This window comes from Salvelinus sp. IW2-2015, linkage group LG6.1 (assembly GCF_002910315.2).
Source record: "Salvelinus sp. IW2-2015 linkage group LG6.1, ASM291031v2, whole genome shotgun sequence".
Classification (NCBI taxonomy): Eukaryota; Metazoa; Chordata; class Actinopteri; order Salmoniformes; family Salmonidae; genus Salvelinus; species Salvelinus sp. IW2-2015.
Window position 1 is genome coordinate 3,605,034 of NC_036845.1, and position 25,477 is coordinate 3,630,510.

The 25,477-nt window shown below is 44.1% G+C and overlaps 1 protein-coding gene across 1 annotated transcript in view; it reads left to right on the plus strand.

Annotated features, from left to right (window-relative positions):
- Window positions 1-25,477, plus strand: part of LOC111964915 (glutamate receptor ionotropic, kainate 2) — a 184,180-nt gene that overhangs the window by 148,664 nt on the left and 10,039 nt on the right. Inside the window, 8 exon segments of the mRNA XM_070443792.1 lie at window positions 10,041-10,146; window positions 10,149-10,238; window positions 10,241-10,264; window positions 18,408-18,520; window positions 18,523-18,559; window positions 18,562-18,661; window positions 24,949-25,079; window positions 25,325-25,425. Coding sequence (XP_070299893.1) covers window positions 10,041-10,146; window positions 10,149-10,238; window positions 10,241-10,264; window positions 18,408-18,520; window positions 18,523-18,559; window positions 18,562-18,661; window positions 24,949-25,079; window positions 25,325-25,425 — 702 coding nt within the window.

Genomic DNA, 25,477 nt, shown 5'->3' on the forward strand with positions numbered 1-25,477 from the left:
GTCTGCCAGCCGCTCTGCCGTGCTAGCTCCTCATACCAGCGCCTCTCTGCTTTCGCTGCCTCCAGCTCTGCCTTGGGGCGGCGATATTCCCCTGGTTGTGCCCAAGGTCCTCCGCCGTCTAATATTTCCTCCCAATTCCAATAGTCCTGCGATCGCTGCTGCTGCCTTGTACCACGCTGCTTGGTCCGGTTTTGGTGGGTGATTCTGTCACGATCGTCGTTACGTGAAAGAGAGGAGGACCAAGGCGCAGCGTGAAATGAACACATATTTAATCAACGAAAACGAAGAACACTTACAAACTAAACAAAACAACAATCCGACGAACGTGAAGCTATAGAAACTAAGTGCTAACATGCAACATAGACATAGACAATCACCCACAAACTACCTAATGACTATGGTTGCCTAAATATGGCTCCCAATCAGAGACAACGATAGACAGCTGTCTCTAATTGAGAACTAATCTAGGCAACCATAGACATACATACACCTAGACTAAACACTGCCCCATAAACATACAAAAAACCCTAGACAATACAAAACACATACTTCCCCCATGTCACACCCTGACCTAACTAAAATAATAAAGAAAACAAAGATAACTAAGGCCAGGGCGTGACACACACACACACACACACACACACACACACACACACACACACATGAGCACACACACGCAGGCACATGCGCAGATATACACACACATACACACATGCGGACATGCCCACACACACACACACAAGTGTGCACACGCACATTTATACTCACACTCATATTCACTTCCAGCTTTGCAGTACACTACCTATATAAAACAGTTTACATCAAGTTCAATGCTGAAGAATAGCACACGGGAGAGAGCAACATTACCTCATAAAGCCAAGAGACAAATTATCCTTACCAAGTCACATGATTCAGGATTAGACTGTGGCCAAGCAGGCAGTGACTCACATTTCCCCTGGAAAGCCTTGAGTGGGTCTGAGGTGAGAGGCAGGGGCGTCATGCACCCATTATTTTAGAGAAGGCATAGGGTACGTGAGGATGGAGGGGGGTGGTACGCAGATTTCACCTGGTTGAGTGAAAATTGTCGGAAAATAACTTTTTCCTGCAGTCTAGAGCCATAATCATTATACCTAAGGATATGTCAATGTCTATTTTTCTACATAGGTTATTGAAGCATACCTCTTTACCTGTTCAATTGTCATTTTAATGAATGATGCACATTGATTCTTAAATTTTTTAGACTTTTATAAAGTCTAGCAACCATGCCAGCAGGTATCCCAGCTAAGTTAGATTAACAAGTGACTAACTTGATTAATAGCCTGAAATGGCTTGATAGCTGGTTTTGAGGTTGGGAGATTGGGAACCTATCTAGCTGGCTAGCTAAAGCCAACTTCATAAAAACCTAGGTGGCTAGTATTACAGAGAAACAACATTTCAGTTTGAATTATTCATCAATAAGGAATCAATATGCTACATAGCTTGATCAAAATCAAATTAATTTACAAACATACCTCCTGCGAGTCCTGCCCATCACAGGCAGCTAAAATCAAATCAAACACTGTGTCTGTCACTTGAAACTGTCTCTCCTCTTCCACTGACGATACTGTCTGCAAGCACTAGAGTATCTAGCGTCCTGCCTAGCATGTCTTTGCTCCGTGGTGCACGTTGGAAGGAACCATTTACCAGGGAGAATGGGGGGGTACTCTTCGACTGGTCCAGTCAGTGTGCCCCTCCGCAAAATATACCCCTGACAAAAGGTAGGCTTAAAAATGTATGTTTAGTCATTAATTTTGCATCTGAAAATAAAAAAACAGGACAAATCTATGGGCATGACACCTCTGGTGAGAGGGACCTGAAGGTGCTTGGCTGATTAGAGGTTATGACTTGGTACTCTTTGTATTGCCCTTGTGGATCAGGGCTAACAGCTATTAGCATCACAATGTAGAAATAATAGATTGATAAGAGGAAGGGCTTCCACAGAGCCATTAACATCCACTTCATCTAATGAGGGCGTTGGACACATTCAAATCGATTCAGAGATTTCACCCCAAAACATGGTAAACAATCCAAGCAGTAAAAATGCAGAACCTTGCGAAGTTCCCATGTGCTCATTTGTAGTGCGGCCACAAGCCTGCAATGGCACATACTGTAACTCTATACAAGTCCTTGTGCAATAAAAACAGCGTTTGAACATTTGTCTCTTAAATCCTTTGTTGTTGTTGTAATGAATTCTTTACAATCATGTTTGTTTTCCATCATAGTTTCATAAACTTGTAGAAAAAACACTTTATGACACTGTCATGAAGCATTATGACCATCCTGTGTCACTTTACTTGGACTAAGAAAATACACTTTATGACAAAGTCATGAAGCATTATGACCATCCTGTGTCACTTTACTTGGACTTAAGAAAGTAATCATACACTTTATGACAAGTCATGAAAAGCATATGGACCGATTTTGGCTTCTGTTGTTCACTTGGGTAAGCGACGGATGAATTATATTACAGGCTTTATGTACAAAGGTCGAATGATGAGTCATTACTGGACGGCATCATAGAGGATTCTATGAGAGATGGCCCGGTATATGGCCCTATTTCACTGAGCATGGGGTTGTGTTGTGTGCCGTGTGCTCGTTTTATTTGTTGCGAGTCTGAGTGCGTCGTCGATATAATTGTGTGTGTGTGTGTGTTGTGTTCGTGTGTCTGGCTGTGTGGGCGCGTGTTGAGATATATTGTGCTCCTGCGATGTCGTGAGTTGTTCGCCAAGTCGCTATGCTAGGCATATCGATGATCTAAGGGGGGGTATCGGATGTTGTTGTTTAACATTTGTAGTAATTTAGCGAGATTGGCATCTTATTCAGAGTGAACTTTTTCTATGTAGTGCATTTGTCAGTCTATGAGAGGTGAGCTAGGGGGTGACATAGCCACAGGATGGTTTACAGGCATAGTAAAGTACTTATCTTGGTTGCGCTCATATAAATGTATGTTGTATGGCAGCAAAGTCAGAATTATGGATAGAGGGGGGTGTCAGTTCGCATGGAAAGTTCAAATAAGTTTTTGTTTTTTCTGTTATGCTGGAATAATTGATATTTATTATCGGAGGGTGGTGCAGGTTATCGATCAAGTGTGTGCGCAAGATTTTGACGTGATAATTTTTGTGCTACTAAGTGGTGATCATATTTGTCTAGAAATATGTTATATAGACATATACGTACTTGTTGATAGAAGTAGTGCTATGGTGTAGAGTGAAATAGTGTGTTTGATCTTTTTGTGTTGTAGGGTGTGTTTTGGTGGGTGTTGATGCTCCTTGTATGTATGTGTTGTCTAGTATACGCATGTTGTCCTATAATGGTGATAGCTAGCTAGTAGTCTATGTGCATTGCATGCACGTCTGATGATTGTTAAGTAGTGTATATGTTATTTTATGTAATTATAGTATGTAGTTATTAGGTATGTGTTAGTTAGTGATGTTTGTAGTAGTGTGTGTTGATGATGGAGATGGTTTGTTGAGGGTGTTGTATTTGTTTGGTATGAGAGTGTTGGTGTGTCAGTGATAGTGTATTATGTGAGGCAGGTTAGATGGAAAGTTATGTGCAGTCTGTTGATGTACAGCATTTATTGAAGTGTGTTAGTGACCGTGGTCATTGACGCTGGTCAAGTAAAGTGTTCTGATATGGCATAGCAGGTGAGAATGTACATTGTTGTGTTTCATGTTAGAGTATTGGATGATATTTGATTTGATTTTACTTTGGTTAAGTGTTTTTTTTTCTTCAGTCCCTAGAGTGTGGACCAACACCCACTTTGGTTTGAAATTGTTGTTGCGATTGTACTCAGTAGATGTGGCCAGAAATTGGGCCTCATAGTTCTTGTGGTTCTACTACATGATTGATACGTTTTATACCTTGCTGACCAAGACGACTCCTAACTGAGAGCAATTACTGTTTATTTGTAGTGTATGTTCCAACGTTTATATATATATATACTGTTTGATTAGGTGTAGCAAGGTTTTCTGTGGAACTGAAAGTTAACTTTCATTAAAAAGGGAAGTTAGTGTTATTTTAGAACTTAGTTCTCGGAGTCTTTTCTTTACCCTCTATCATTTCTCAAAAACAAAGAGAGAAGTATGCCAACTTTTCTTCCTCTTGTGTTACTTTAGCAACAGAATCCCCCAGACAACTCTGCTGCGAACCAGATCAGTGTAGCCAACAGCATATGAACTGCAAAATCACACATCTCACTCAAAAACCAAATTTCAACTCACTTTAGCAATGATTATTCACTCAAGCACTAATGGTAAGATACTCATGCAGTCACCATCACGGCCTTATCGATGATTGGCAATGGTTTTACCGCCGTTTCTCTCCTTCTCACTCCGATAATTTCATGGCGGTTAACTACTTGACTGTGTGCCATTCAAATCAATATACATTTACATTTTACATTTTAGTCATTAGCAGACGCCTTTTATCCAGAGCGACTTACAAATTGGTGCATTCACCTTATGAAATCCAGTGGAACAACCACTTTACAATAGTGCATCTAACTCTTTTAAGGGGGTGGGGGTTAGAAGGTATTACTTTATCCTATCTAGGTATTCCTAAAGAGGTGGGGTTTCAGGTGTCTCCGGAAAGGTGGTGATTGACTCGCTGACCTGGCGTCGTGAGGAGTTTGTTCCACCATTGGGTGTCCAGAGCAGCGAACAGTTTTGACTGGCTGAGCGGGACTGATTACTTCCCGAGAGGTGAGGCGAGCAGGCCAGAGGTGGATGAACGCAGTGCCTTGTTGGGTGTAGGGCCTATGGCAGACCTGAAGTGTAGGAGTGCCGTTCCTCTCACAGCTCCGTAGGCAAGCACCATGGTCTTTAACGGATGCGAGCTTCAACTGGAAGCCAGTGGAGAGAGCGGAGGAGCAGGGTGACGTGAGAGAACTTGGAAAGTTGACACCAGACGGGCTGCGGCGTTCTGGATGGAGTTGTAGGGGTTTAATGGCACAGGCAGGGAGCCCAGCCAACAGCGAGTTGCAGTAATCCAGACGGGAGATGACAAGTGCCTGGATTAGGACCGGCGCCGCTTCCTGCGGAGGCAGGGTCGACTCTGCGAATGTTGTTAGAGCATGAACCTACAGGAACGGGTCACCGCTTGATGTTAGTTGAGACGACAGGGTGTTGTCCAGGACACGCCAAGGTTCTTAGCACTTGGTGGAGGAGGACCCAATGGAGTTTGTCAACCGTGATGGCGAGATCATGGAACGGGCAGTCCTTCCCGGGAGGAGAGCAGCTCCGTCTTGCCGAGGTTCAGCTTGAGGTGGGATCCGTCATCCACACTGATATGTCTGCAGACATGCAGAGATGCGATTACCACCTGGTTATCAGAGGGGGAAAGGAGAAGATTAATTGTGTGTCGTCTGCATAGCAATGATAAGAGAGACCATGTGTAGGGATAGGACAGAGCAAGTGACTTGGTGTATGAGAGAATAGGAGAGGGCCTAGAACAGAGCCCTGGGGACACCAGTGGTGAGAGCACGTGTGCGGAGACAGATTCTCGCCACGCACACTGGTAGGAGCGACCTGTCAGTAGGACCGCAAATCCAAGCGTGGGCCGCGCGCGGAGATGCCCAGCTGCGGAGAAGGGTTGGAGAGGAGGCTGATGGTCACAGTATCAAAGGCAGCCGATAGGTTAGAAGGATGAGAGCAGAGGAGAGAGAGTTAGCTTTAGCAGTGCGGAGCGCCTCCGTGACACAGAGAGAGACAGTCTCAGTTGAATGACTAGTCTTGAAACCTGACTGATTTGGATTCAAGAAGGCATTCTGAGAGAAGATAGCAGGAGAGCTGGCCAAGGACGGCACGTTCAAGAGTTTGGAGAGAAAAGAAAGAAGGATACGTGCTGTAGTTGTTGACATCGGAGGGATCGAGTGTAGGTTTTTTCAGAAGGGGTGCACTCTCGCTCTCTGTAAGACGGAAGGGACGTAGCCAGCGGTTCATGGGATTGAGTGGTAGCGAGGTGAGTAAGGGGGGAGGATAGGGGTTGCGTTCCTTCTTATTCGGGGTGTGGTGTGTTTGGGGACTTATTTGTGCGTTTGTTTCTTGCGAAGGATATTTGTGCGAGATGGAGGGAATCTAGGGTCCAAGGTCGGGGTGCAGTGTTGGCGCGGCCGGCCGTTCACAAGACGGCGAGATTTTGCAGTGTCTGGTTATGAGAGAGTAGAAAGGAGGTCATTAGCTCAGGGTAGGCGAGTGTGAAGTTCTAGAACCAGCGGTTGGTTGCGGTTTGTGAGTCGTAGCAAGACTGAGTGATCGATGTCGTCGAGCCTCGTTCAATAATGGTTGTCTAAGTCATCGCAGAGAGGGGAGTGGAGGTGCGGATTGGTGAGGGGGCGAGGATTCAGCTGTTCGGGGTTTTTGGAGTAGGGGAGAAGGTGCTAAAGAGTCTTCCTAGGGTTAGAGGCAGAGTGTCTTTTTGGAATTGATTGAGTGGTAGAAATTTTTTGTGACTTAGCAGCTTGAAGACAGAAGAGGAGAATGGTTATTTGATGTTGAGGGCTAGGGAGGTGCATCGTGTAGTGCTTCAGGTCCGCAGGGGATGGCGAGTGGTGTCCCGTCCATTGGGGTGGCCGCTCGTGTCTGCGCGCTGGAAGTCCGCTTGTTCTCTTAACTCGTAAATAGTAGATATGTTTGTAGATGTTCGTTCTATCTTTTTGTTGGTCGTTCGGCAAAGGCTGTATAACAACATTGTGGTAGTGAGGGTTGATTCTCTGGTATGTTTAGTGTATTCATGATAATTCCTTACTTACGGAGTTAGTGAAGCAATAGATATAGTTTCTTGGTTGTATGTAAAGAAAATTTGTTCGAAGAAATACATTGGGCGAGTTAGAGGTGCAAAGGTACAAGTTTTGATAATAATGAAGTAGCTGTATGTGGCATGTTGTGGCTGACGTTGAGGTGTTTGTTTTGGGTTGTGTTTGTGCGGCTTTTTTTTATATTTGTTCAGTGTTTTGCGTGTTTTGTCTGTATTTGTCTGGATTCCTGGTGTTTTTGGGGAGGGTTTTCTGTTAGTTTTGTTTTGTGTAGTTCTGTATGGACGCACTCCTGATGTGTTAGTTCGAGGCTTGTGATTTGGCTTGAGCCGTCGAGGGGGTCTATGTCGCGTGTATCAGTTGTACGGTCGCTGGTGTTGTTGAAGGTGGTTAGTGGCTAAACACTCAAATATATAAACCAGACACGTAGCAGCAGCGTAAAAGAGGGTGTTGAGAGGGAACAATGCAATAGTGTCCGGGTAGCCGATTTGGCGATTACCTGTTCAGGAGTCTACATGGCTTTTGGTGTAAATTGTGAGGAAGCCTTTTGGTCCTAGTCTTGGGCGCTTCCGGTAGGCCGCTCTGCCATTAGCGGGTAGTAGAGAGAACATGTACTAATGATACTGGGGTGCCTGGAGTCTTTGACAGAGGGAAGGTGCCATAGGGCCTTCCTCTGACACCGCTCTGGCTGTATGAGATCCATTCATTCAGTTCAGCGACTTTGAGTTCAATTTCACTGTAAGAGAAGAGGTTGATATGTGTTGAGAGAGGATGGTAAAAAGAGAGAGAGAACTCGTTTTTTCTGGGAACAATGATGATGATTCTGTTTGGGAGTGCATTGCATAGCATAGTGAATGATTATTTCAGCCTTTTGAACAGATCTGGATCCCKGAGTAACGTTAGATTGTAGCGGTGCTAATCTTCAGCCACTTCAGCATGATCAAAGGATTAGGCAGAGCAGTGTTCTAATCATCCCCGGCGCCCTGCGGAGACATGGAAACGCACGTCTCCACAGAGAAAAATGTGTGATTCTGAAAACAGAGAGGCCAAGTAAGAAGAGATGAAAACCTCATTTAAAAAATAGACCGTTTGAGGAGGGGACAGGCAAAGGAGAGGAGAGTCCAAAACAATTTTTAAAACTCTAATATTTAGTTCTATAAAAACTCTTGTTCTTCGAACTGTCGTTCATATCTACTTAAGTTACTTTCTCACAAATATAAATATACCAACTTTTCAAATATAAGCTCTGCAAATAATCTCTCATTTAATAAATTCCAAATTAACAGCTATTTGTGACCCAGTCAAACTTCAATGATCTCGATAGCTGTTAGTCTTCTTCCAAATATCTCATTGGCTTTGTGTGATCAGTGCAGGTCTTTTGTAGTCGCCGGTGGTTCTGAGGGAAGCCCACCTCTGTACTATCCTGTGTGTGAGTTAGTGTTAGCTAACTATGTGGTTATCTGCCTCCCCGTCCATGTATTCAGAGCCAGTGCCCCTGCCTTATCAGCAGTCTGTAGCTTGCATGCTCAATCGCCTGATTTTGTCAAGGGTGACTCCAAAAGATTCTGATAGGCACTTCGCAAATCACCCAGTTGATCTAAAATATCGACCAGCCACAAAAAGTCATTACACACAATAATGGCGGGCGGGACCTTGGAAGATGTGACTTAATTAGGTTTCAAATGCCTTCAAAAATACCTTCAAATCTCTGGGCCCTGGGAGAGTATCACACACACCCCTGAGTCTTCACTGACTTTACAGCTGGAGAAAGTCTACAACTGCTGACAATACTACTGCTCCTACTGATACACAATATTTACTAACTACAGAAATGGAATTGATTGATAATCCTAAAGCTATTATCATTCTACTTGTACTACTACTACTACTACTACTACTACTACTAACGACTTATATCACTACACATAATAGATTCATATTAATACTTTCTGTTGAGGTGTTCAATATGTACTTGGGCTGTATAGTTCATAATTGCTGTATCGATGTAGAGCTGTAATTATTAGATATTCTTTAGATTGTAATTTTGTGAGGGTGGTTACAGTCATGAGCATGTTCTACTCTATTGCTTTGTCTGTATCTCTATGTGTCTCTCTGTGTCTCTCTATGTATCTCTATGTGTCTCTCTGTGTCTCTCTGTGTCTCTCTATGTCTCTCTATGTGTCTCTCTGTGTCTCTCTATGTCTCTCTATGTGTCTCTCTGTGTCTCTCTATGTGACTCTCTGTGTCTCTCTATGTGTCTCTCTGTGTCTCCTCGTATGTCTTCTGTGTCTCTCTGTGCGTCTCTATGTCTCTATATGTGTCTCTCTGTGTCTCTCTCTAGTGTCCTCTGTGTCTCTATGTCCCTATGTGTCTCTCTGGTGTTCTCTCGATGTGTCTCTATGTGTCTCTGTGTCTCTATGTCTCTCTATGTGTCTCTCGTGTCTCTCTATGCGTCTCTCTGTGTCCTCTCTGTCTCTCTGGTCTCTATGTGTCTCTCTATGTCTTTCTATGTCTTTCTGTGTCTCTCTATGTCTCTCTGTGTCTCTCTATGTCTCTCAGTGTCTCTCTCTGCTTCTCTGTGTCTCTCTATGTCTCTCTCTCTCTCTCTCTCTCTCAGTGCTGCTCAGTACGATATAATTATTAAATGAGGGAGAAAAGCAACACCAGAAAGTCTCTCAACCAATAAATGGCATGTTTTCATAATGACATTTAAAAAGTAATTGCATGTAAATTGTTGTTCCAGCTTTGATAGGAATGAAAAACATGCCTTGGTGTTTAAATGAGTGTTCATTTACCCTCTCTCTGCTTGTCTGTGTGTTGTCTCTCTGCCAACCTCGGTGTCATTGAGAATCTATTTATTTTAGAGCCAAGGTCTCTTTTTCTGCATCAACAAACTGTGAAAAATATTGTTTTATATCTGCATTGATTAAATTACTTTCCTTCTGAGCTCATTACAATTTGTTCAACCTCACAGGCACAGCTTTGATAGGAGATGATCCTGACCAAATTTATGAATTCACCATGATATAGCTAGCTTTTGAAACAAACCTCAAATAAATAACATCTGTTTTATTGATTTAGAGTTTGTGTGGCATCGCGGTACTACTGTATTAAATGTCTGTTTACACATTAATCGCAACCAGGAATATCACTATCAAGGACTGACTCTCCTCCCAACTCCTTATATGACATTATTGAATCGTAGCCTAACATTCATCATTCTCTCTGTTTCTTCCTTGCTGTGTAGAAAACCAAGATCTCCACGTACGACAAGATGTGGGAGTTTGATGAGCAGTCGGAGGCACTCTGTTGATGGAAGGATATTGACGAAGGATCCACCGTTCTCACCTCAGACACGCCTTCCTCATGGAGTCCACCACCATCGAGTTTTGCTCACCCAGCCGCAACTGCAACCTTACCCAGATAGGGGTCTCAATCGACTCCAAGCCTACGGCGGTGGAACCCCCATGGGTACGTCCTCCTCTCAACATAGTACAAACACACACATATACCTACTTCTAAGCACAATTTCAGCAACTACTCTCGCCTATTTCAACAGTTAGGACAAAAGACTGAGCCAAACTCCCACCCAGAGTACATTCTCCATAACCCTGAGACATGACCCATGCAATAACGTTCAGTATCATAGCACCCTGCAGTAAGATAAGGTTTATTATGCTGTTTAATAACACAGCCCACTACGCTATAGCATGTTTATCATTTCATAACACCAGCAAACATACCACCATATATAATGCTTTCATATTATTCCATAATCGAGCAACACTAATCTATAATAGAAACCGCTGTATGGATCAAATCAAATCTCTAATTATGTTGGTCACTACACAGTTTACAAGCAGGTAATAAAAATGTGCAGCGAAATGCTTGTGTGCTGGCTCCCTCAACACTGTAGTACAATAATCAATATCAAATTCAGATTTTTGCCTCTCGCTGGCCTTTTCAAACAGAATGACTGTTCTTGCACTAATTGGTGCCCGGCTAAGTAAACTACTGCCAGTCCTTCTGAACATCATCTTTCTTCATGTAAAGGCCATGGCTGTGTGTGTGTGTGTGTGTGTGTGTGTGTGTGTGTGTGTGTGTGTGTGTGTGTGTGTGTGTGTGTGTGTGTGTGGTGTGTGTGTGTGTGTGTGTGTGTGTGTGTGTGTGTGGTGTGTGTGTGTGTGTGGTGTGTGGGTGTGTGTGTGTGTGTGTGTGTGTTGTGTGCTTGTGTGTGCGGTGTCAGTGTCATGGAGAGAGAGTGCGTAAGCACTCATGGACCCTGAGGGGCCAAGCAGCTGGTGAAAGCAGCTGTGGAAATATCTGACATAAATAAATAAACATGAATGGAGAGGGTGGTGGGGTGTGGCACACTAATTACACGTTGTGTGCGGAGGTGCAGATTTGGATTATGGAGCTCAGCAGCAGATTGTCTTAATCCTGTTACACATGCAGCTCCCGGCAACGGCTGCCACAAATGAAAAGGAAAAAAACTCCTTGTAAGTACCTGAGTTATAAGGGAAGATCGCTCTGGGGCGTCCTACAAGACAACTTAACACAATGACCTTGCATGCAAAGGATGCTGGCTTTTTTAATTTATGTAGGTAGACTGGGAAGTGGAGGTTGGTCTTTCTATGTTTGGAATTGTGGCTTTTATACGCTACGTAAATTAACTCTAAAATGTTGGTTAACAGTCTCCCTGTTATCTTGTTGTCTAACACATTGTTCATATGCAGCAGGACACATGCTTTTAAGAATACAACCGTTGGTGTCCTCCATTCCCTAAGAGGATGGATAATTCTGTCCTGTATAACATCAGTGGCTATATGCTCCATTTGTGTATGTTTTACGTAGTTCTCGGTGCAGAAAAGCACAGGCCATTCAGTAAGTGACTGTATGAGAGAGCAGCAGAGAGGGTGTGTTTTCTCTGTGGTGATTGGTTTCCTGTTGTATTGTCCGATAACTATTTTTGTGACCAGGTTGTTGGCGACAGCTGGAATGGAATATGCTGCAATGGATTTGATGCATTTGCTAGAACAATGCAGAATGGGTTTGTCGTGTGTGTGTGGTGTGTCGACGTGTGTGTGTTGGTTGTGTGTGTGTGTGTGTTGTGTGTGTGTGTGTGGTGTGTGTGTTGTGTGTGTGTTGTGTGTGTGTGTTGTGTGTGCGGTCGTGTGTGCGTGCGTGCGTTGCGTAGCGATCGCGTGCGTGCGGCCGTGCGTGCGTGCGCCGCGTGCGTGCGTGCTGTGCAGTGCGTGCGTGCGTGCGTGCGTGCGTGCGTGCGTGCGTATACGAGTGTGAGTGTATGTCTGTGTGAGTGTATGTCTGTGTGAGTGTATGTCTGTGTGAGTGTATGTCTGCGTGAGTGTATGTCTGTGTGAGTGTATGTCTGCATGTGCGCATATGGCGTTCATGTGTGTGCGTTTGTATTAAGTGTGTGCGGGTCTCCAAATACGTTTCTCCGTATGTGTATCTGTGTGTATGTCAGGCAAAGGGTTAGGTTGTGCATCGCACACATCGTCGGTCCGTGCTGAAAAAGGATGTTTAGCATCATCACTCCCTTGTGGCCCATTCACACGGAGCAGAGAACAAGGCATTTAAATTGCTAATCCTACCCTTTTAGTACCCGTTACCATATGTGTCATGTATTCCCATACAGCCTGGCCATTTAGCATATATCTCATTGACTTTAACAGAGAGGAGTTGTCTGCCTGCATTAGTACCTGGGTGTATTTGGTTCTGAGTCCCTCTGACAGCCRCTCCCCAAGTCTGCACTGTAATGGACAGAGTTAGTGTTAGTTAGCGCGGCCGTCCAGATGTTATCCATCTCTAACTCTAATGGGATATTTACTGCATTGGCAACGGCGGTTAATTCAGAGTATAACATTTAGCCCATAGAAGAGGAGAGTAGACCATCTGGTAGCTGATGATATTAGATGAGAACAGATGAAAGTAGTACCATTGTGAAGTTGTATCTAAAGGGGATTGTTGTTGGCCTACGTAAGGTGGAGTGGAAGGGGGGAGGGACACAGTAGATGTGTAGCTGTGTGTGTCCACATTAGAGAGTGAAGCCCCATAGTGACCGTAGTCCTATTGTACCTATGGGGATAGATCTCCCCGCTCAGCCTTTAATGTGTGTGTATGGAAGTCCTCCTTGGAGAGGTCATTAAGTGGAGTCATGCACAGTAGCGTATCAAACATCTGTCACAGGTTTGTTTATGCGACTCGCGCCACTCGGCCGCTTGTGATTAAACTGTTACTTCCTCTGCTCCATACGTCCATAATCTCAGGAGGCTTTGTCTCTGCCCTCCTTCCTTCCCTCGTCTATCTCTCTCTGTCTCTCTCTCCCCTGCCTATCTCTCTCTTTGCCCCCTTCTCTCTCTCTCTCTCTCTCTATCTCTCTTTCTTTCTCTTCCTCTTTCTCTTTCTCTTTGCTATCAATTTTCATTTTATTTCATTAGGCCTTCTTAATCTCTTACAGTATTAGGGAAGTGTATATTTTGCATGTCATCAGGCTGGCGTTTCGTGCCGTGCAGTGCGGGGAAGTTGTCGCGATGGTGGGTCGTTTAGCTCCGGATCATAAACGACAGAGAACATCTCTGTAAGACCTGAATGGAATGCTGGGAAATGGGACATCTCTGAGGGCGTGACCCGCCTTCTGTTTGAGCAGTGACCTTCCTGTCCTAGTCCTGTACATCAAAAAGAGAGAGCGAGCGAGAGAGAGAGAGAGAAAGAGGGAGGAGAGAGAGGAGAGGGATATGGGGTATGAGGACAAATGGAGAAAATATGACAGACCTGGCTGGGGCGGAATGAAGATGTCAGTCTAGAAGAGTCTGTGAACTACAGTTTACCAGAAAGTATATGTGAGCACAATCAAAGCACAAGGTGGAATATGTTTGCAGAAATGTTTTGATAATAACAGTATTCTCCAGGCATTTAGAGGTAATTGCAGGCCCTGAAAGTAATCATTTTAAATATTTACACACATCCATTTACTCTCTTTTATATTTCCCCCTGATCGACATGACATGCAAAACAAATCTTGAGCTGTATTACAAAGAAGGAAAACAAATTCTTAGAACAGGGCTAAAAATACAACATGTACTTGAGCGTGCCAGGAACATTTTCCATGCTGTTTTGTGGAGACACAATACATTAGAGATTGGTGTGCTATTACTCGCTTTGATCTGACAGATTACAGCTATGTGTCTTATTCTGTATTCACGACGGTCTGTCAGTTCCCTCTCCTATGTTTCTTCTGTTGGAGAATTAAGACTCTACATTTATGGCTACCCCATGTTGAGAGGGCCTGTTTTCAGCTCTTCACATTTACATATTCTGTTTATCGCTGAGAAACACAACGGTGCTCAACTTTCTCCTCCATCTCTCACCCAGTAAGACTTTAACAGAAAGAGAATACTTCATTTCCATTTTCTAACCGCTTCTTCACCCGTCACGTCATTGGAAGAAACAAGAGAATACACAGTATATATTAACCACAATACAAAGATTCTGTGGACTCTATAGCGATCTCAGGCTACTGCCAACACATTTCCATGTTAGTTAACTTGAACTATTTTATCACATTTATTCAAGAAAAGTTGCAATACCTTTGCACACATTGGAGTAAGCCACAATTCAAATCAAGCTGGGAATTCATCAAATGACATACATGTTGTAGTTTGGGAAGCTTACACTTGTCATCCTCCTTCACATTGTGAGAGGGCATGCAGAAATCATTATCTAAAGACAGTTGGACCACAACCACGTGATTTCACTGTCCATTTAGTTATGTTATGGAGGATTATGAAGCAGACAATGACATTCTAGATTCTACTGAAATGCCATGTTCCACTGCCCTGCAGAATATTTATGTTTGGCCTCTGCAGCAGTGCTGTTCAATTGATAGAATTGAATGATTAAACCAGCCATAAGCTAAGCCAGCACAATGTGATATCATGCTGGAGCTTTGCTGGATCAGAAAATCCTCATATTAATTTATTCCGATTCTGGGTTCTCTGGGGTTTCTCATTTGGTTTTGCTACCATAGACCTGGCTCTGGCTGGTATTTCAGGGCTGCATTTTCCTTAGTTTCCTCAGTCCTAGGGCTGCAGTTAGAGAGTGAGTGATCTGTCACACACAGGGCTAGCTACAGTAGTGAGTGATTCTGAGCACTACGACGGGAGGGTCTAGCCTCGGAGTAGTGAGTTGAATCTGTTCAGTGCGACACGGGGGATATCTTCCGGGAGTAGTGGAGTTACCTGTCACACACGAAGGCATAGCCATTAGCAGTGAGGTTTGAGTTATCTTGATACACACGAGGGCTAGTCCAGAGTGTGGAGTGAGTTGATCTGAACACACACAGGGCTAGCTCGCGGGAGTAGTGACTGTCTGTGCACACACAGGGATGGCTACGAGTAGTGAGTACCTGTCACCCACACAAGGCTAACGCTACAGTGAGTTGAGTGAGCGTATCACACACAGGGTCTAGCTGACAGTAGTGAGTGAGTCTGTTCACGAAGGCGAGCATGGGATAGCTACAGTAGTGTAGTTACCTGTCACACACAAAGGCTACTACAGTAGTGGATGTGAGCATTTGGTATAGTGACACACTGTGGGGGGATGGTGGGCGTAGGGTTACATGGAATAGGTGGGAGGTGATCTGACACACCACACGGGCTCAGCTGCAGTAGTGGAGTATCGTCACAGCACAGACAGGGTATAGCTTGAGCTGTTAGTGAGTAGTTACCTTGTCGATCAATCACAAGGTAAGCGTTTACCAGTAGTGAGTTTTCTGGGATTATCACACAGTGCTAGCGACAGTAGTTGGGTGTTGAGTTCGTACTGACATTACATCACAGGGCTAGTCTTTGTACGTATTTGTGATGTTGTGTGTGGGTGGGGATGTGGGGGTGGGAGTGATGTCTTTGGATATACGAGACAGGTGCTAGCACAATTAGTTGTAGTGATCGTACACTAAGTTAACATGGGCTAGCTACAGCGGAGTATATGAGTTCGACACAACCCGCGGCTATGGCTACGAGTGTAGTGTATTGATGGCTGGACAGCTACACATGGGGCTAGGCTACAGGCAGGGTAGTTGATCGTGAGCATCAAACAGGGGTAGCGTACAGTGTGAGTGATGATCTGGAGCTAGCGACACGGAGGGGAGCGCAGGCGTGACGAGTAGTTGAGTGGATGTATGAACACCACACAGGGCCAGCTACAGTAGTGAGTGATCTGTCACACACAGAGCTAGCTACAGTTGTGAGTTATCTGACACACACAGGGCTAGCTACAGTAGTGAGTTATCTGACACACACAGTGCTAGCTACAGTAGTGAGTGATCTGACACACACAGAGCCAGCTACAGTAGTGAGTGATCTGACACACACAGAGCCAGCTACAGTAGTGAGTGATCTGTCACACACAGAGCTAGCTACAGTTGTGAGTTATCTGACACACACAGGGCTAACTACAGTAGTGAGTTATCTGACACACACAGGACTAGCTACAGTAGTGAGTTATCTGACACACACAGGGCTAGCTACAGTATTGAGTGATCTGACACACACAGGGATAGCTACAGTAGTGAGTGATCTGACACACACAGGGATAGCTACAGTAGTGAGTGATCTGACACACACACAGGGATAGCTACAGTAGTGAGTGATATGACACACACAGGGCTAGCTACAGTAGTGAGTGATCTGACACACACAGGGCTAGCTACAGTAGCTGTTGTATGAATGTGACCCCTGAAGATACATATATTTAGATGGAAATTAATTATACGAGAGTTAGTGCTGTGTGTTTCACATTAGTTATCACCATGGGGATAGATGTTTTGAAACATGTACGCTGGGCTCTGCCTGTCTGTTGTTGATCTGATAAAAAAAGAGAGCGAGACACACACACAAAGCCTTGAGCTGGCGATGAAGGACATAACACATCTAAAAGTATTCAAAGGTGGCATGGTGATCGCAGCACCACTGTTCTCTGCTCTTCAGGCATAGCAACAGCACAGTGAGGAAGTGTTACTATGGAGATTGTCAATCACTGCGTGCCTTTTTGTCTGCCCAGCTCCTGCTGCTATAGTATTGGTCCTCATACATACTAACAAGTAGCATTGTATTGTTCCCTGCATGGCTGCTTCTCAACAAACAGCCTTGATACTTAATATTCATCAGGCAATCTCCATGTGTTGTTCTCCCCTCTCCTCAACACAAGCTGACTATAAATCTGAAGAGTTGTTTTGCTCTCTCCTCAACACCAAGCTGGCTATAATTCTGAAGAGCTGTTTTCCCCTCTCCTCAACACCAAGCTGGCTATAATTCTGAAGAGCTGTTTTCGCACTCTCCCTCAAACACCAAAGAGCTGGGCTATATTCTGAGGAAGCTTGTTTTCCCCGCTCTGCGCTCAACGCACAGCTGGCTATAATTCTGAAGAGCTTGTATTTCCCCTCTCTCAAACAGCCAAGCTGGCTATAATTCTGAAGAGCTTTTTCCCCTTCCTTCAACACCAGAAGCTGGCTAATAATCTGAAAAGCTGTTTTCCCCTTCCTCAAACACCAAGCTGGCTATAATTCTGAAAGATGTTTTCCCCTGTCCCTCAACACCAAGCTGGCTATAATTCTGAAGAGCTGTTTTCCCCTCTCCTCAACACCAAGCTGGCTATAATTCTGAAGAGCTGTTTTCCCCTCTCCTCAACCCAAGCTGGCTATAATTCTGAAGACTGTTTTCCTCTCTCCTCAACACCAAGCTGGCTATAGTTCTGAAGAGTTGTTTTCCTCTCTCCTCAACACAAAGCTGGCTATAATTCTGAAGAGTTGTTTCCTTCTCCTCAACACAAAGCTGGCTATAGTTCTGAAGTATATGAGATAATAATAAGGGAGTGTGATTGAGTTTTAAATATTTCAAGCAGCATTAACATCCTGATTATATGGGCCCCTGCCACAGGGAGAGCTCTCCAGTCGGTTATATGAAAGGGGGTCGGGGAGATTTCAAGTGTTTTCACTTGGTTTCACCCTTCAGGTCTAATCAGAAGCCTCTGCGTGTGACGGGTTTGATCTGGCCAGCAGGGAACACGAACACGCCAGCCCTGTTTACCTGGCTGGTGCGGGGAGGCCTGGAGGCTGCCGGGAGTTTGAGGAATTATTCCCGGCACTGAGGAGATGCCGTGAACACGCGTGCACACACACGTGCACGAGCGCACGCACGCATACAACACACACAACACACAGGGGCAGAAGGGAGCACTTCAAAGCAACACGTCGGAGCAGCCATTTATTATTAAGCAAAACAAAACAATGCACACTAGAGACATTACACCTAATTAAGCATGGCAACCAGTTTTAATAGAGAAAAAAAAGAGCAGATAAAAGGAGGTAAATTGTGGTCCCTGGAATGTACTTCGGGTTTATTAGTGTTATTGTTTGTGAAACCACTGTGGGAGCTGCATGGGAGAATCTATGGTGCATTCAGCACCACCAGAAAACTGGTTGGGATGTTGGTACACTACACACACACACATACACACACAACACACACACACAACCACACTTTCCTCCTAATTATCTATCCATCTCAACCTCCCTGCTTTTTTGGTCCCTCAGGCTCTCCGTACAGAGACAAGATCACCATAGCGATCCTGCAGCTGCAGGAAGAAGGAAAGCTTCACATGATGAAGGAGAAGTGGTGGAGGGGGAACGGTTGTCCGGAGGATGAGAGAAGAATAAGGAGGCCAGTGCTCTGGGGGTCCAGAACATCGGGGCATCTTTATCGTCCTGGCGGCTGGACTCGTCCTGTCGGTGTTTGTGGCAGTCGGAGAGTTCATCTATAAATCCAAACAAAAGCAACACTGGAAAAGGTAAAGCAACATCCTTTCACGTATAGCCAGGTGCAATGACAATGTGTCTGTGTGTGAATCTTATTATACAGAGATTTGACAAGGAGACCATTTTTCTACTTTTCTATTAGCTTGTGTTTTGGCCTAGCTTACATTTATTTTGTGGTTTACAAAAATATACAATTTGTATCACATATTTTTTTTTCTGAGCACAAAAGGCAAACATGTTGAAAGTAGAGACATTTAGTCTCGTTGTATTTGCAATAAACCATCCCTCACCTCATACTCAATAAAGTGCACTTGATGTTTGGATACGGGTGGAGGGGACATTTACACGTGTTCAGTTATAACACTTATTTGAATGTACATGATGTACAAAAAGGACAGACAGACGGTAGCCATTTTAGTTACACTGAGATCACAAGGACAATTTTACATGATAGTCAGGTCAGCTCCTGAAACACTGATGTTTATGTAGATACAGTAATGCACCATATTCTTTAAGACACAGTAAGTATGGGTTCATTTTCTTGCCTTTATCCACTTAGCCCCAACGGCACCAAGGTGATAGGAAGCGTGAGGAGTTCTGCTGTCACCACGGACCCTCCAAGCAGCTACCTGTAGACTTTAACCACCAGCTCAAATGACCTCCAGAAAAGACAACAGAGACTCCAGTCATCTACATTTACCTTCAAATGCACAAATTGTATTTTTTTAACTTCAGATAATTCCCGATTGGGAAGTTTCCTGTCGGAAGAACTGGCAGCATGTTATGGTCACAACGGTTTTGAATGAAAGTTGCCATTGGTGCATGGTTGGAGTGTATGTGTTCGAAAGGCCCTAAAACTAGAGGTGCACGGTTTCACACGATGGGTTTGGAAGTTTGGCCCAAATGCATGATCATGTTCGATGTAAATGTCACCAGTCATACGCCTTGCCACTCTCGTCTTCACGTCACCCTCAACACACAGCCACAGCCCTCTCCCAAAAAAGAATCTTATTATCAGATTCAAACTTTGGACAGACAAGCCAAACTGAATCAAGCTATAATTGCAAACACTCTGAAGGCTTAGTTTTGGAAACACATGTAAGCTTTCAGATATTATAACCATACTAACTACTCTACTGAATAATCTCATATTGAAAGTGTATGCTACAACAACACATCACTCGTTGTCAACAGCATGTAAACCTTTTGATGATCCCCTTAACGATGTCCTTCCTGTCCTGTCTCTGTCTTGTCCTTTTCCTCTCTGTCCTTCCTTCCCTTCCTGGGATTCCTGTCCTGTCCTTCCTGTCCTGTTCCTTCTGTTCCCCTGTCCTGTCCTTCCTGCCTGTCCTGTCCTGCCCTTCCTGCTTCCCTTACTTCTGTCCTGTCCCTCCTGTCTTCTTTCCTGTCTAACACAGTGCTCTCTCACCCAACAACGTCTCATAAATCTCAAACGCCAACCCCTACTTAGCTCTCACAGGAGCCTGGCCTGCACTAAGAGCTTTCTTCTACACCCTCCATCGATCGCACAATGCAGTGATGCTGCTGCTGCTTCTCGGCCATAAGCCCCCACATCTGATTCAGAGCATCTAGTCGTGAAGTGATGTTCAGAGTCCTTCTGTCAACGACAACACACACGCACAGCACTACACCACAGACCAGCCAGGGTAGACAGGGAGGGGAGTCCCCCATCAATAGGATGTCATTTAAAGAATGCTAAAGAACGATATGGCTAATAAAAACCCATAAGGAAGGTTGGTAGTAGAGTAGGGAGTAATAGTCAGCCGAGCCAGAGAAAAGAGAAGGAGAGTGATTAAATAGAAAACCTCATCGTTTTGATGTTGATCATGATCTCTTCCTGGTGTTCTTCAGCATGTCTTTGTGTCAGACACGGCAGTTGAAGAAGATAAGTTATCAACACTCTTATCAGCTCAGGAACTAGGTGGAGGAGCGTGTCATACAGATAGCAGATATATCCAGACAGAGAATAGACCTCACTCACATATCTGTTTCAAGAATAATTGAGTAGTTGTCAGTTGTCAGTCCATTTAACATTTTATTTTCACACAACCTGTGCCTATATGCTACAATTATGTAAGTTGTGTACCTCAATATTTTAACATCCAATTGATAACCAACAAAGGTGTATATTGCTTTTCATAAATTCTCATAATCAATCTTTTTTTATGTCAGATGATCTGAGAAGCAATACATGTTTTATTCATCGAAAGCAAATATACATTCTCCAAGAGGTTTGAGTGTCACACAATCACAAAGTGTATTTTAGTATGTGTGGCCCATTGCTAATGTTTTAACTGTAAAACCTTGACACGATATGCAGTGTACCAAGTATTCCCATATCAATTCAATAATTAGTCACATTTGAAAATGCCTGATATTTTATTTAATTGCACAAGATCCTTTACTTGAATGTGTCGACAGTACAGGGTTGTATTTTCACCACGATGCTGAAAGTGTCAACTTGAAAATGTTCTACTAAGTATCTCTTTGCTGGGTTTGTCATGCTTGATAGCACACACCCTGCAATTTGCATTTTTTAAAGTACCAGTCAGAAGTTTGGACACACCTACTCATTCAAGGGTTTTTCTTTATTTTTACTATTTTCTATATTGTAGAATAATAGTGAAGACATCAAAACTATGAAATCATGTAGTAACCCCAAAATATTTTTTCTATTTTAGATTCTTCAAAGTAGCCACCCTTTGCCTTGATGACAGCTTTGCACACATTTGTTTAACACTTTTTTTGGTTACTACATGATTCCATATGTGTTATTTAACAGTTTTGATGTCTTCACTATTGTTCTACAATTTAGAAAATAGTAAAAATAAAGAAAACCGTGGGAATGAGTAGGTGTGTCCAACTGCTACTGTATTCTTTGTAAGAAAGGATAAAGATAAAAATAAAAATAGCAAGACATTTATTTAATGTTATGAACCATACACCTTATAATGTCAACATATGTTAATATTATTTGCCAAATCCAAAAATATATGTTGTAATGACATTAATTGTATGTTTATTTGAAATTATTTTAATTTACTTAACTCAAATTGTGATTCAGAATAATTAGGTTTTTAGTCTAATATTTTCCACTTGTTATTAACTTTAATAAAAGATTGAGAAATATTTGAAGTTTTAGTAGGCTTTTCATTCTGGTTCGCCCAATGAGGACTTTCTCTCATGAGTCCACACATTCCCATCGTCACAACATAGCTGGCTTTCAGAAAAATACCATGAGCACCATGGTTGTCCACTTCCCTCTCTTCCCCCTCTTCCTTCTCCACCTCTTCCTCTTTCTCATCCCCCTTTTCCTTTTCTTCCACCTCGTTATCCTCCACCTCTCCCTCCTCCTCTTCCTCCTCCTTCAGCTCCTCCTCATCTTCCTTCCATTTCTTCTCTTCCCCCTCCTCCTCCTGCTTTTCCATCTCCTCCTGCCTGCTGCTGAGGGTGCTGCAGAGTAACCTGGCTCTCCAGGGACAGGGATCACCAGCTGTGTGTGAGGAACCATCCAGCTCCCCGATTTTGCGCGCACACACACACACACGCAGGAATGTATGCATGCACTTATATGTGCACACACACACACCTGCTCAGACAGATGTGCACACAGACACCCATTGACTACACACACAAAAAAAGTGACTATTCATCTCTTGCTTGCACTCCATTTTTCCATCATGCTATCATGGAGTGAGAGATGAAGTGGGAGCTACTATGGTGTCTTTCCATCTCAGCTGTTATACCCAACCTGATGAGCAGGTCTTGGGGTCTATAGATCCGTGTACGTGGTGGTACAGACTGACTGGGCTGTACTGTACATGGGCAGCCTGCAAAATACCTACCAGTGCCTTCTTCCATTAACGGTAGTAAAAAAGCTTTAAGGCAGTAAAAGTGTTGGATTTATTATTTCTCCATCTCACCTCCTTAAGTGGATGTTTTCTTCCTGTCTTCCTCTGGGCCCAAAGTGCTCTGAGACCTGAGCCTGTTCAGCTCAGGATTGGCTCTGGTGGTGGGGAAAAGGGCTCGTTAAAACTCTGTCATTCAATGGCCACCACTAAACAGCCACCATCAATCCAACTATGAGCCCAGCAGCCATGAGGCCATGATGGAGATGTGTCCCCTGAGTCAGGGAGGGTTTTCTTAGCCTGCCTGGGAAGCCAGTTGGGTGGAGTTTTACTTTTGGAACTTTTCTATTGGCACTAGATGGCCACTAAGCCCAAGGCTTCATGAGGGGAAAGGTGTCTTAGGGTAGAACATGCTATTCAATCTCTCTTTCCCAGAGAAAATCAATAGCCATGAAAAGCATGTTTTCTGAAAGGCTTGTAGTCAATCAGCAGGACTTCTAGGAGTTATTCCATTTTTTTGCGAGAAGACAAACAATATGATAGGATATAGATATGATTTATGAATATGATACACACATACACATACTAACATGTACTATCATATACACTCAGATAGGTACATACCTTTGTACACAGCTTATACACCCAAATCCATCTACTCAATATGCATAGAATTTTGATTGGTGGTGAATTGATATGATTGTTGGTATGCTGGAAAGCGAAAGCATTAAAACATTTGCATGGGTGGGAGTCCTATAGCCATAACTATAGAATGTGTTAATGTGAGATACCTGTTCATTAGGACAACTCATAACAATGTCATAACCCAACAATTGATCATAGATGAGGAAGAAAGGTACTAAGGAGAAGGCTGCCTGTTAGTTAAGCATTGGCATGAGTAACTGAATGACACTCAATCACTGGCTGACTTAGCAGCATGAAGTCTTCACTGTTGTCTTCATCCCTGTGTTCTTGCTGGTAGACCAGCCCAGCCTTGCTTGAGGTGGGCAGATGACTTATTTCTCTTGACAGGATGGTTGAGCCCTTTCACATTCCAGCTAGTAAGGTAGACATCCCTCGGTTCTCTATCAACTCAGTTGAGGTTCTGAATTATTTGGAATACGTACTGTACCAGACATCACCATAGTGCCGTTCCAAAATGGAAATTGTGTTTTTATGTGAAGGTTTTAACCTAGACTCGAAAAACATATTAGTCCCTTGGAATCTGTTTCCCCAATAGTACCTCCAGGAATAGCAGTCTCAGATTTAGTTGAGTCACTCTGCGGTGTTCAGTGCACCATTTGCAAATGCCAGAGTAGCTTTGAGAAAAGGAGAAGGAAGAAGAAGAGGCAGCAGCTTAATTGGCCATGCAGCTACATGGGATTTGAGTCAGACGAGATGTAATATGCATCAATAAGTCATGCTGCTGTATGGGCCTGGGCCCCGGCTGGGCTGCCTGGCAGAGAAGGATGGGGGAAATCTGCCATGGAGAAATCACTTTAGCTAGCCTAGAATGCTCACTGTGTGTGTGTGTGTGTGTGTGTGTGTGTGTGTGTGTGTGTGTGTGTGTGTGTGTGTGTGTGTGTGTGTGTGTGTGTGTGTGTGTTGGTGTGTGGTGTGTTTGCACGCTTGCGTGTGTGTATGTGCGTTCGCTCGCCATGTGTGYGACTCCAGATGGACWCCAGCATCTCGGCACTGTGCACAGCTTTCCTTCTAACCCTCTTCAATCCACCCTTCCCAAAGCATTACCCCCCCTAGACCATCTAGCCCTTCCTTCATCCCAGCCCCTCCACTCACCAACCAAACTTCACACCCGTGCTTGATTTGAAACTGAATCATTGCCAGGGCTAAAGGCATGTTTCAATTAGCAGTATGTCAACACATTTTAATAATTTAAAGCTATTAATGCAAACTACCATAACCAGGTGTTGCTGTACATGATCAAATAGCTGCACAGCTGTAGTAAGATACTTATGATACTGCAATAACAGTCTGTGGATAAATCTTGTTAAATCTATTGTCTCCCAATACAAGAGGAAGCCCTGCCAACCTCCAGTGCAAGTCCTGTCCTGATTCCCACCTACATCTAGCCCCTTTATCCACCTACTACACTAAAAGACTATGGACATGCAACCTCCAACCAACTCCCCCAGCCCCAGCTAGAACTCCAGCCCCAGCCCACCCACCCTTTCCTGAGCCAGTTCCTCTCTCCCCTGCCTGCTCTGTGTCACCATGGCAGCTCTCAGAGAGGGGGCTGTAGAGAGCCTGCCCTGGGGAAGTAGCAGGTCTGCAGTGCTCTGCTCTGCTGGGCTTATTACTGCCAAATTGTTTGGAACTAGAGGAGGCTCTCTCTGAAATCCCTGTTTTCTCTCTCTCTTTCTCATTCTGACTCTCTTTCTCTCTCTTTCTCTTTCTCACTCTCTCTCTCTCTCTCTTTCTCTCCTACAGAGGTCCTTCTGCAGTGCCATAGTGGACGAATTGCGGGTGTCCCTCAAGTGCCAGCGGCGCCTCAAACACAAGCCTCAGCCGCCCGTCATGGTCAAGACAGAGGACGTCATCAACATGCACACCTTGTACCAATGTTTTTGGTTCTTTTCTGTTCGATGTCAAGTCTCAAGTTTCTTTTTGTACTCTTGTGGCTTTTATTTTAGTAACAAAATCCTCACATTTACTTGTGCAAATGCAATTTCTATGAAAAAGTGTTTTTGTACGAAGAAAATAAAACATTTTGTAATAATTTTTATCAAACAAAAAAATGTACCACGGGTGTCACCACGGCAGACAGCGCGACTCTCTCTCCACTGTGGGCCGTGTGGGTGTCCCAAGGGATAGCAGCCCCATCTAGGATAGCCCCGTCAGGCCTAACACAACCCCCTCCAAGGGGTCACGAGAACAACCCCTCCATGGACCGGCCTCACACCGATGGGGTCTCCAGAGCATTCTGGTTGAGCTTCAGTGGCATAATAATGTTTTGGGAAA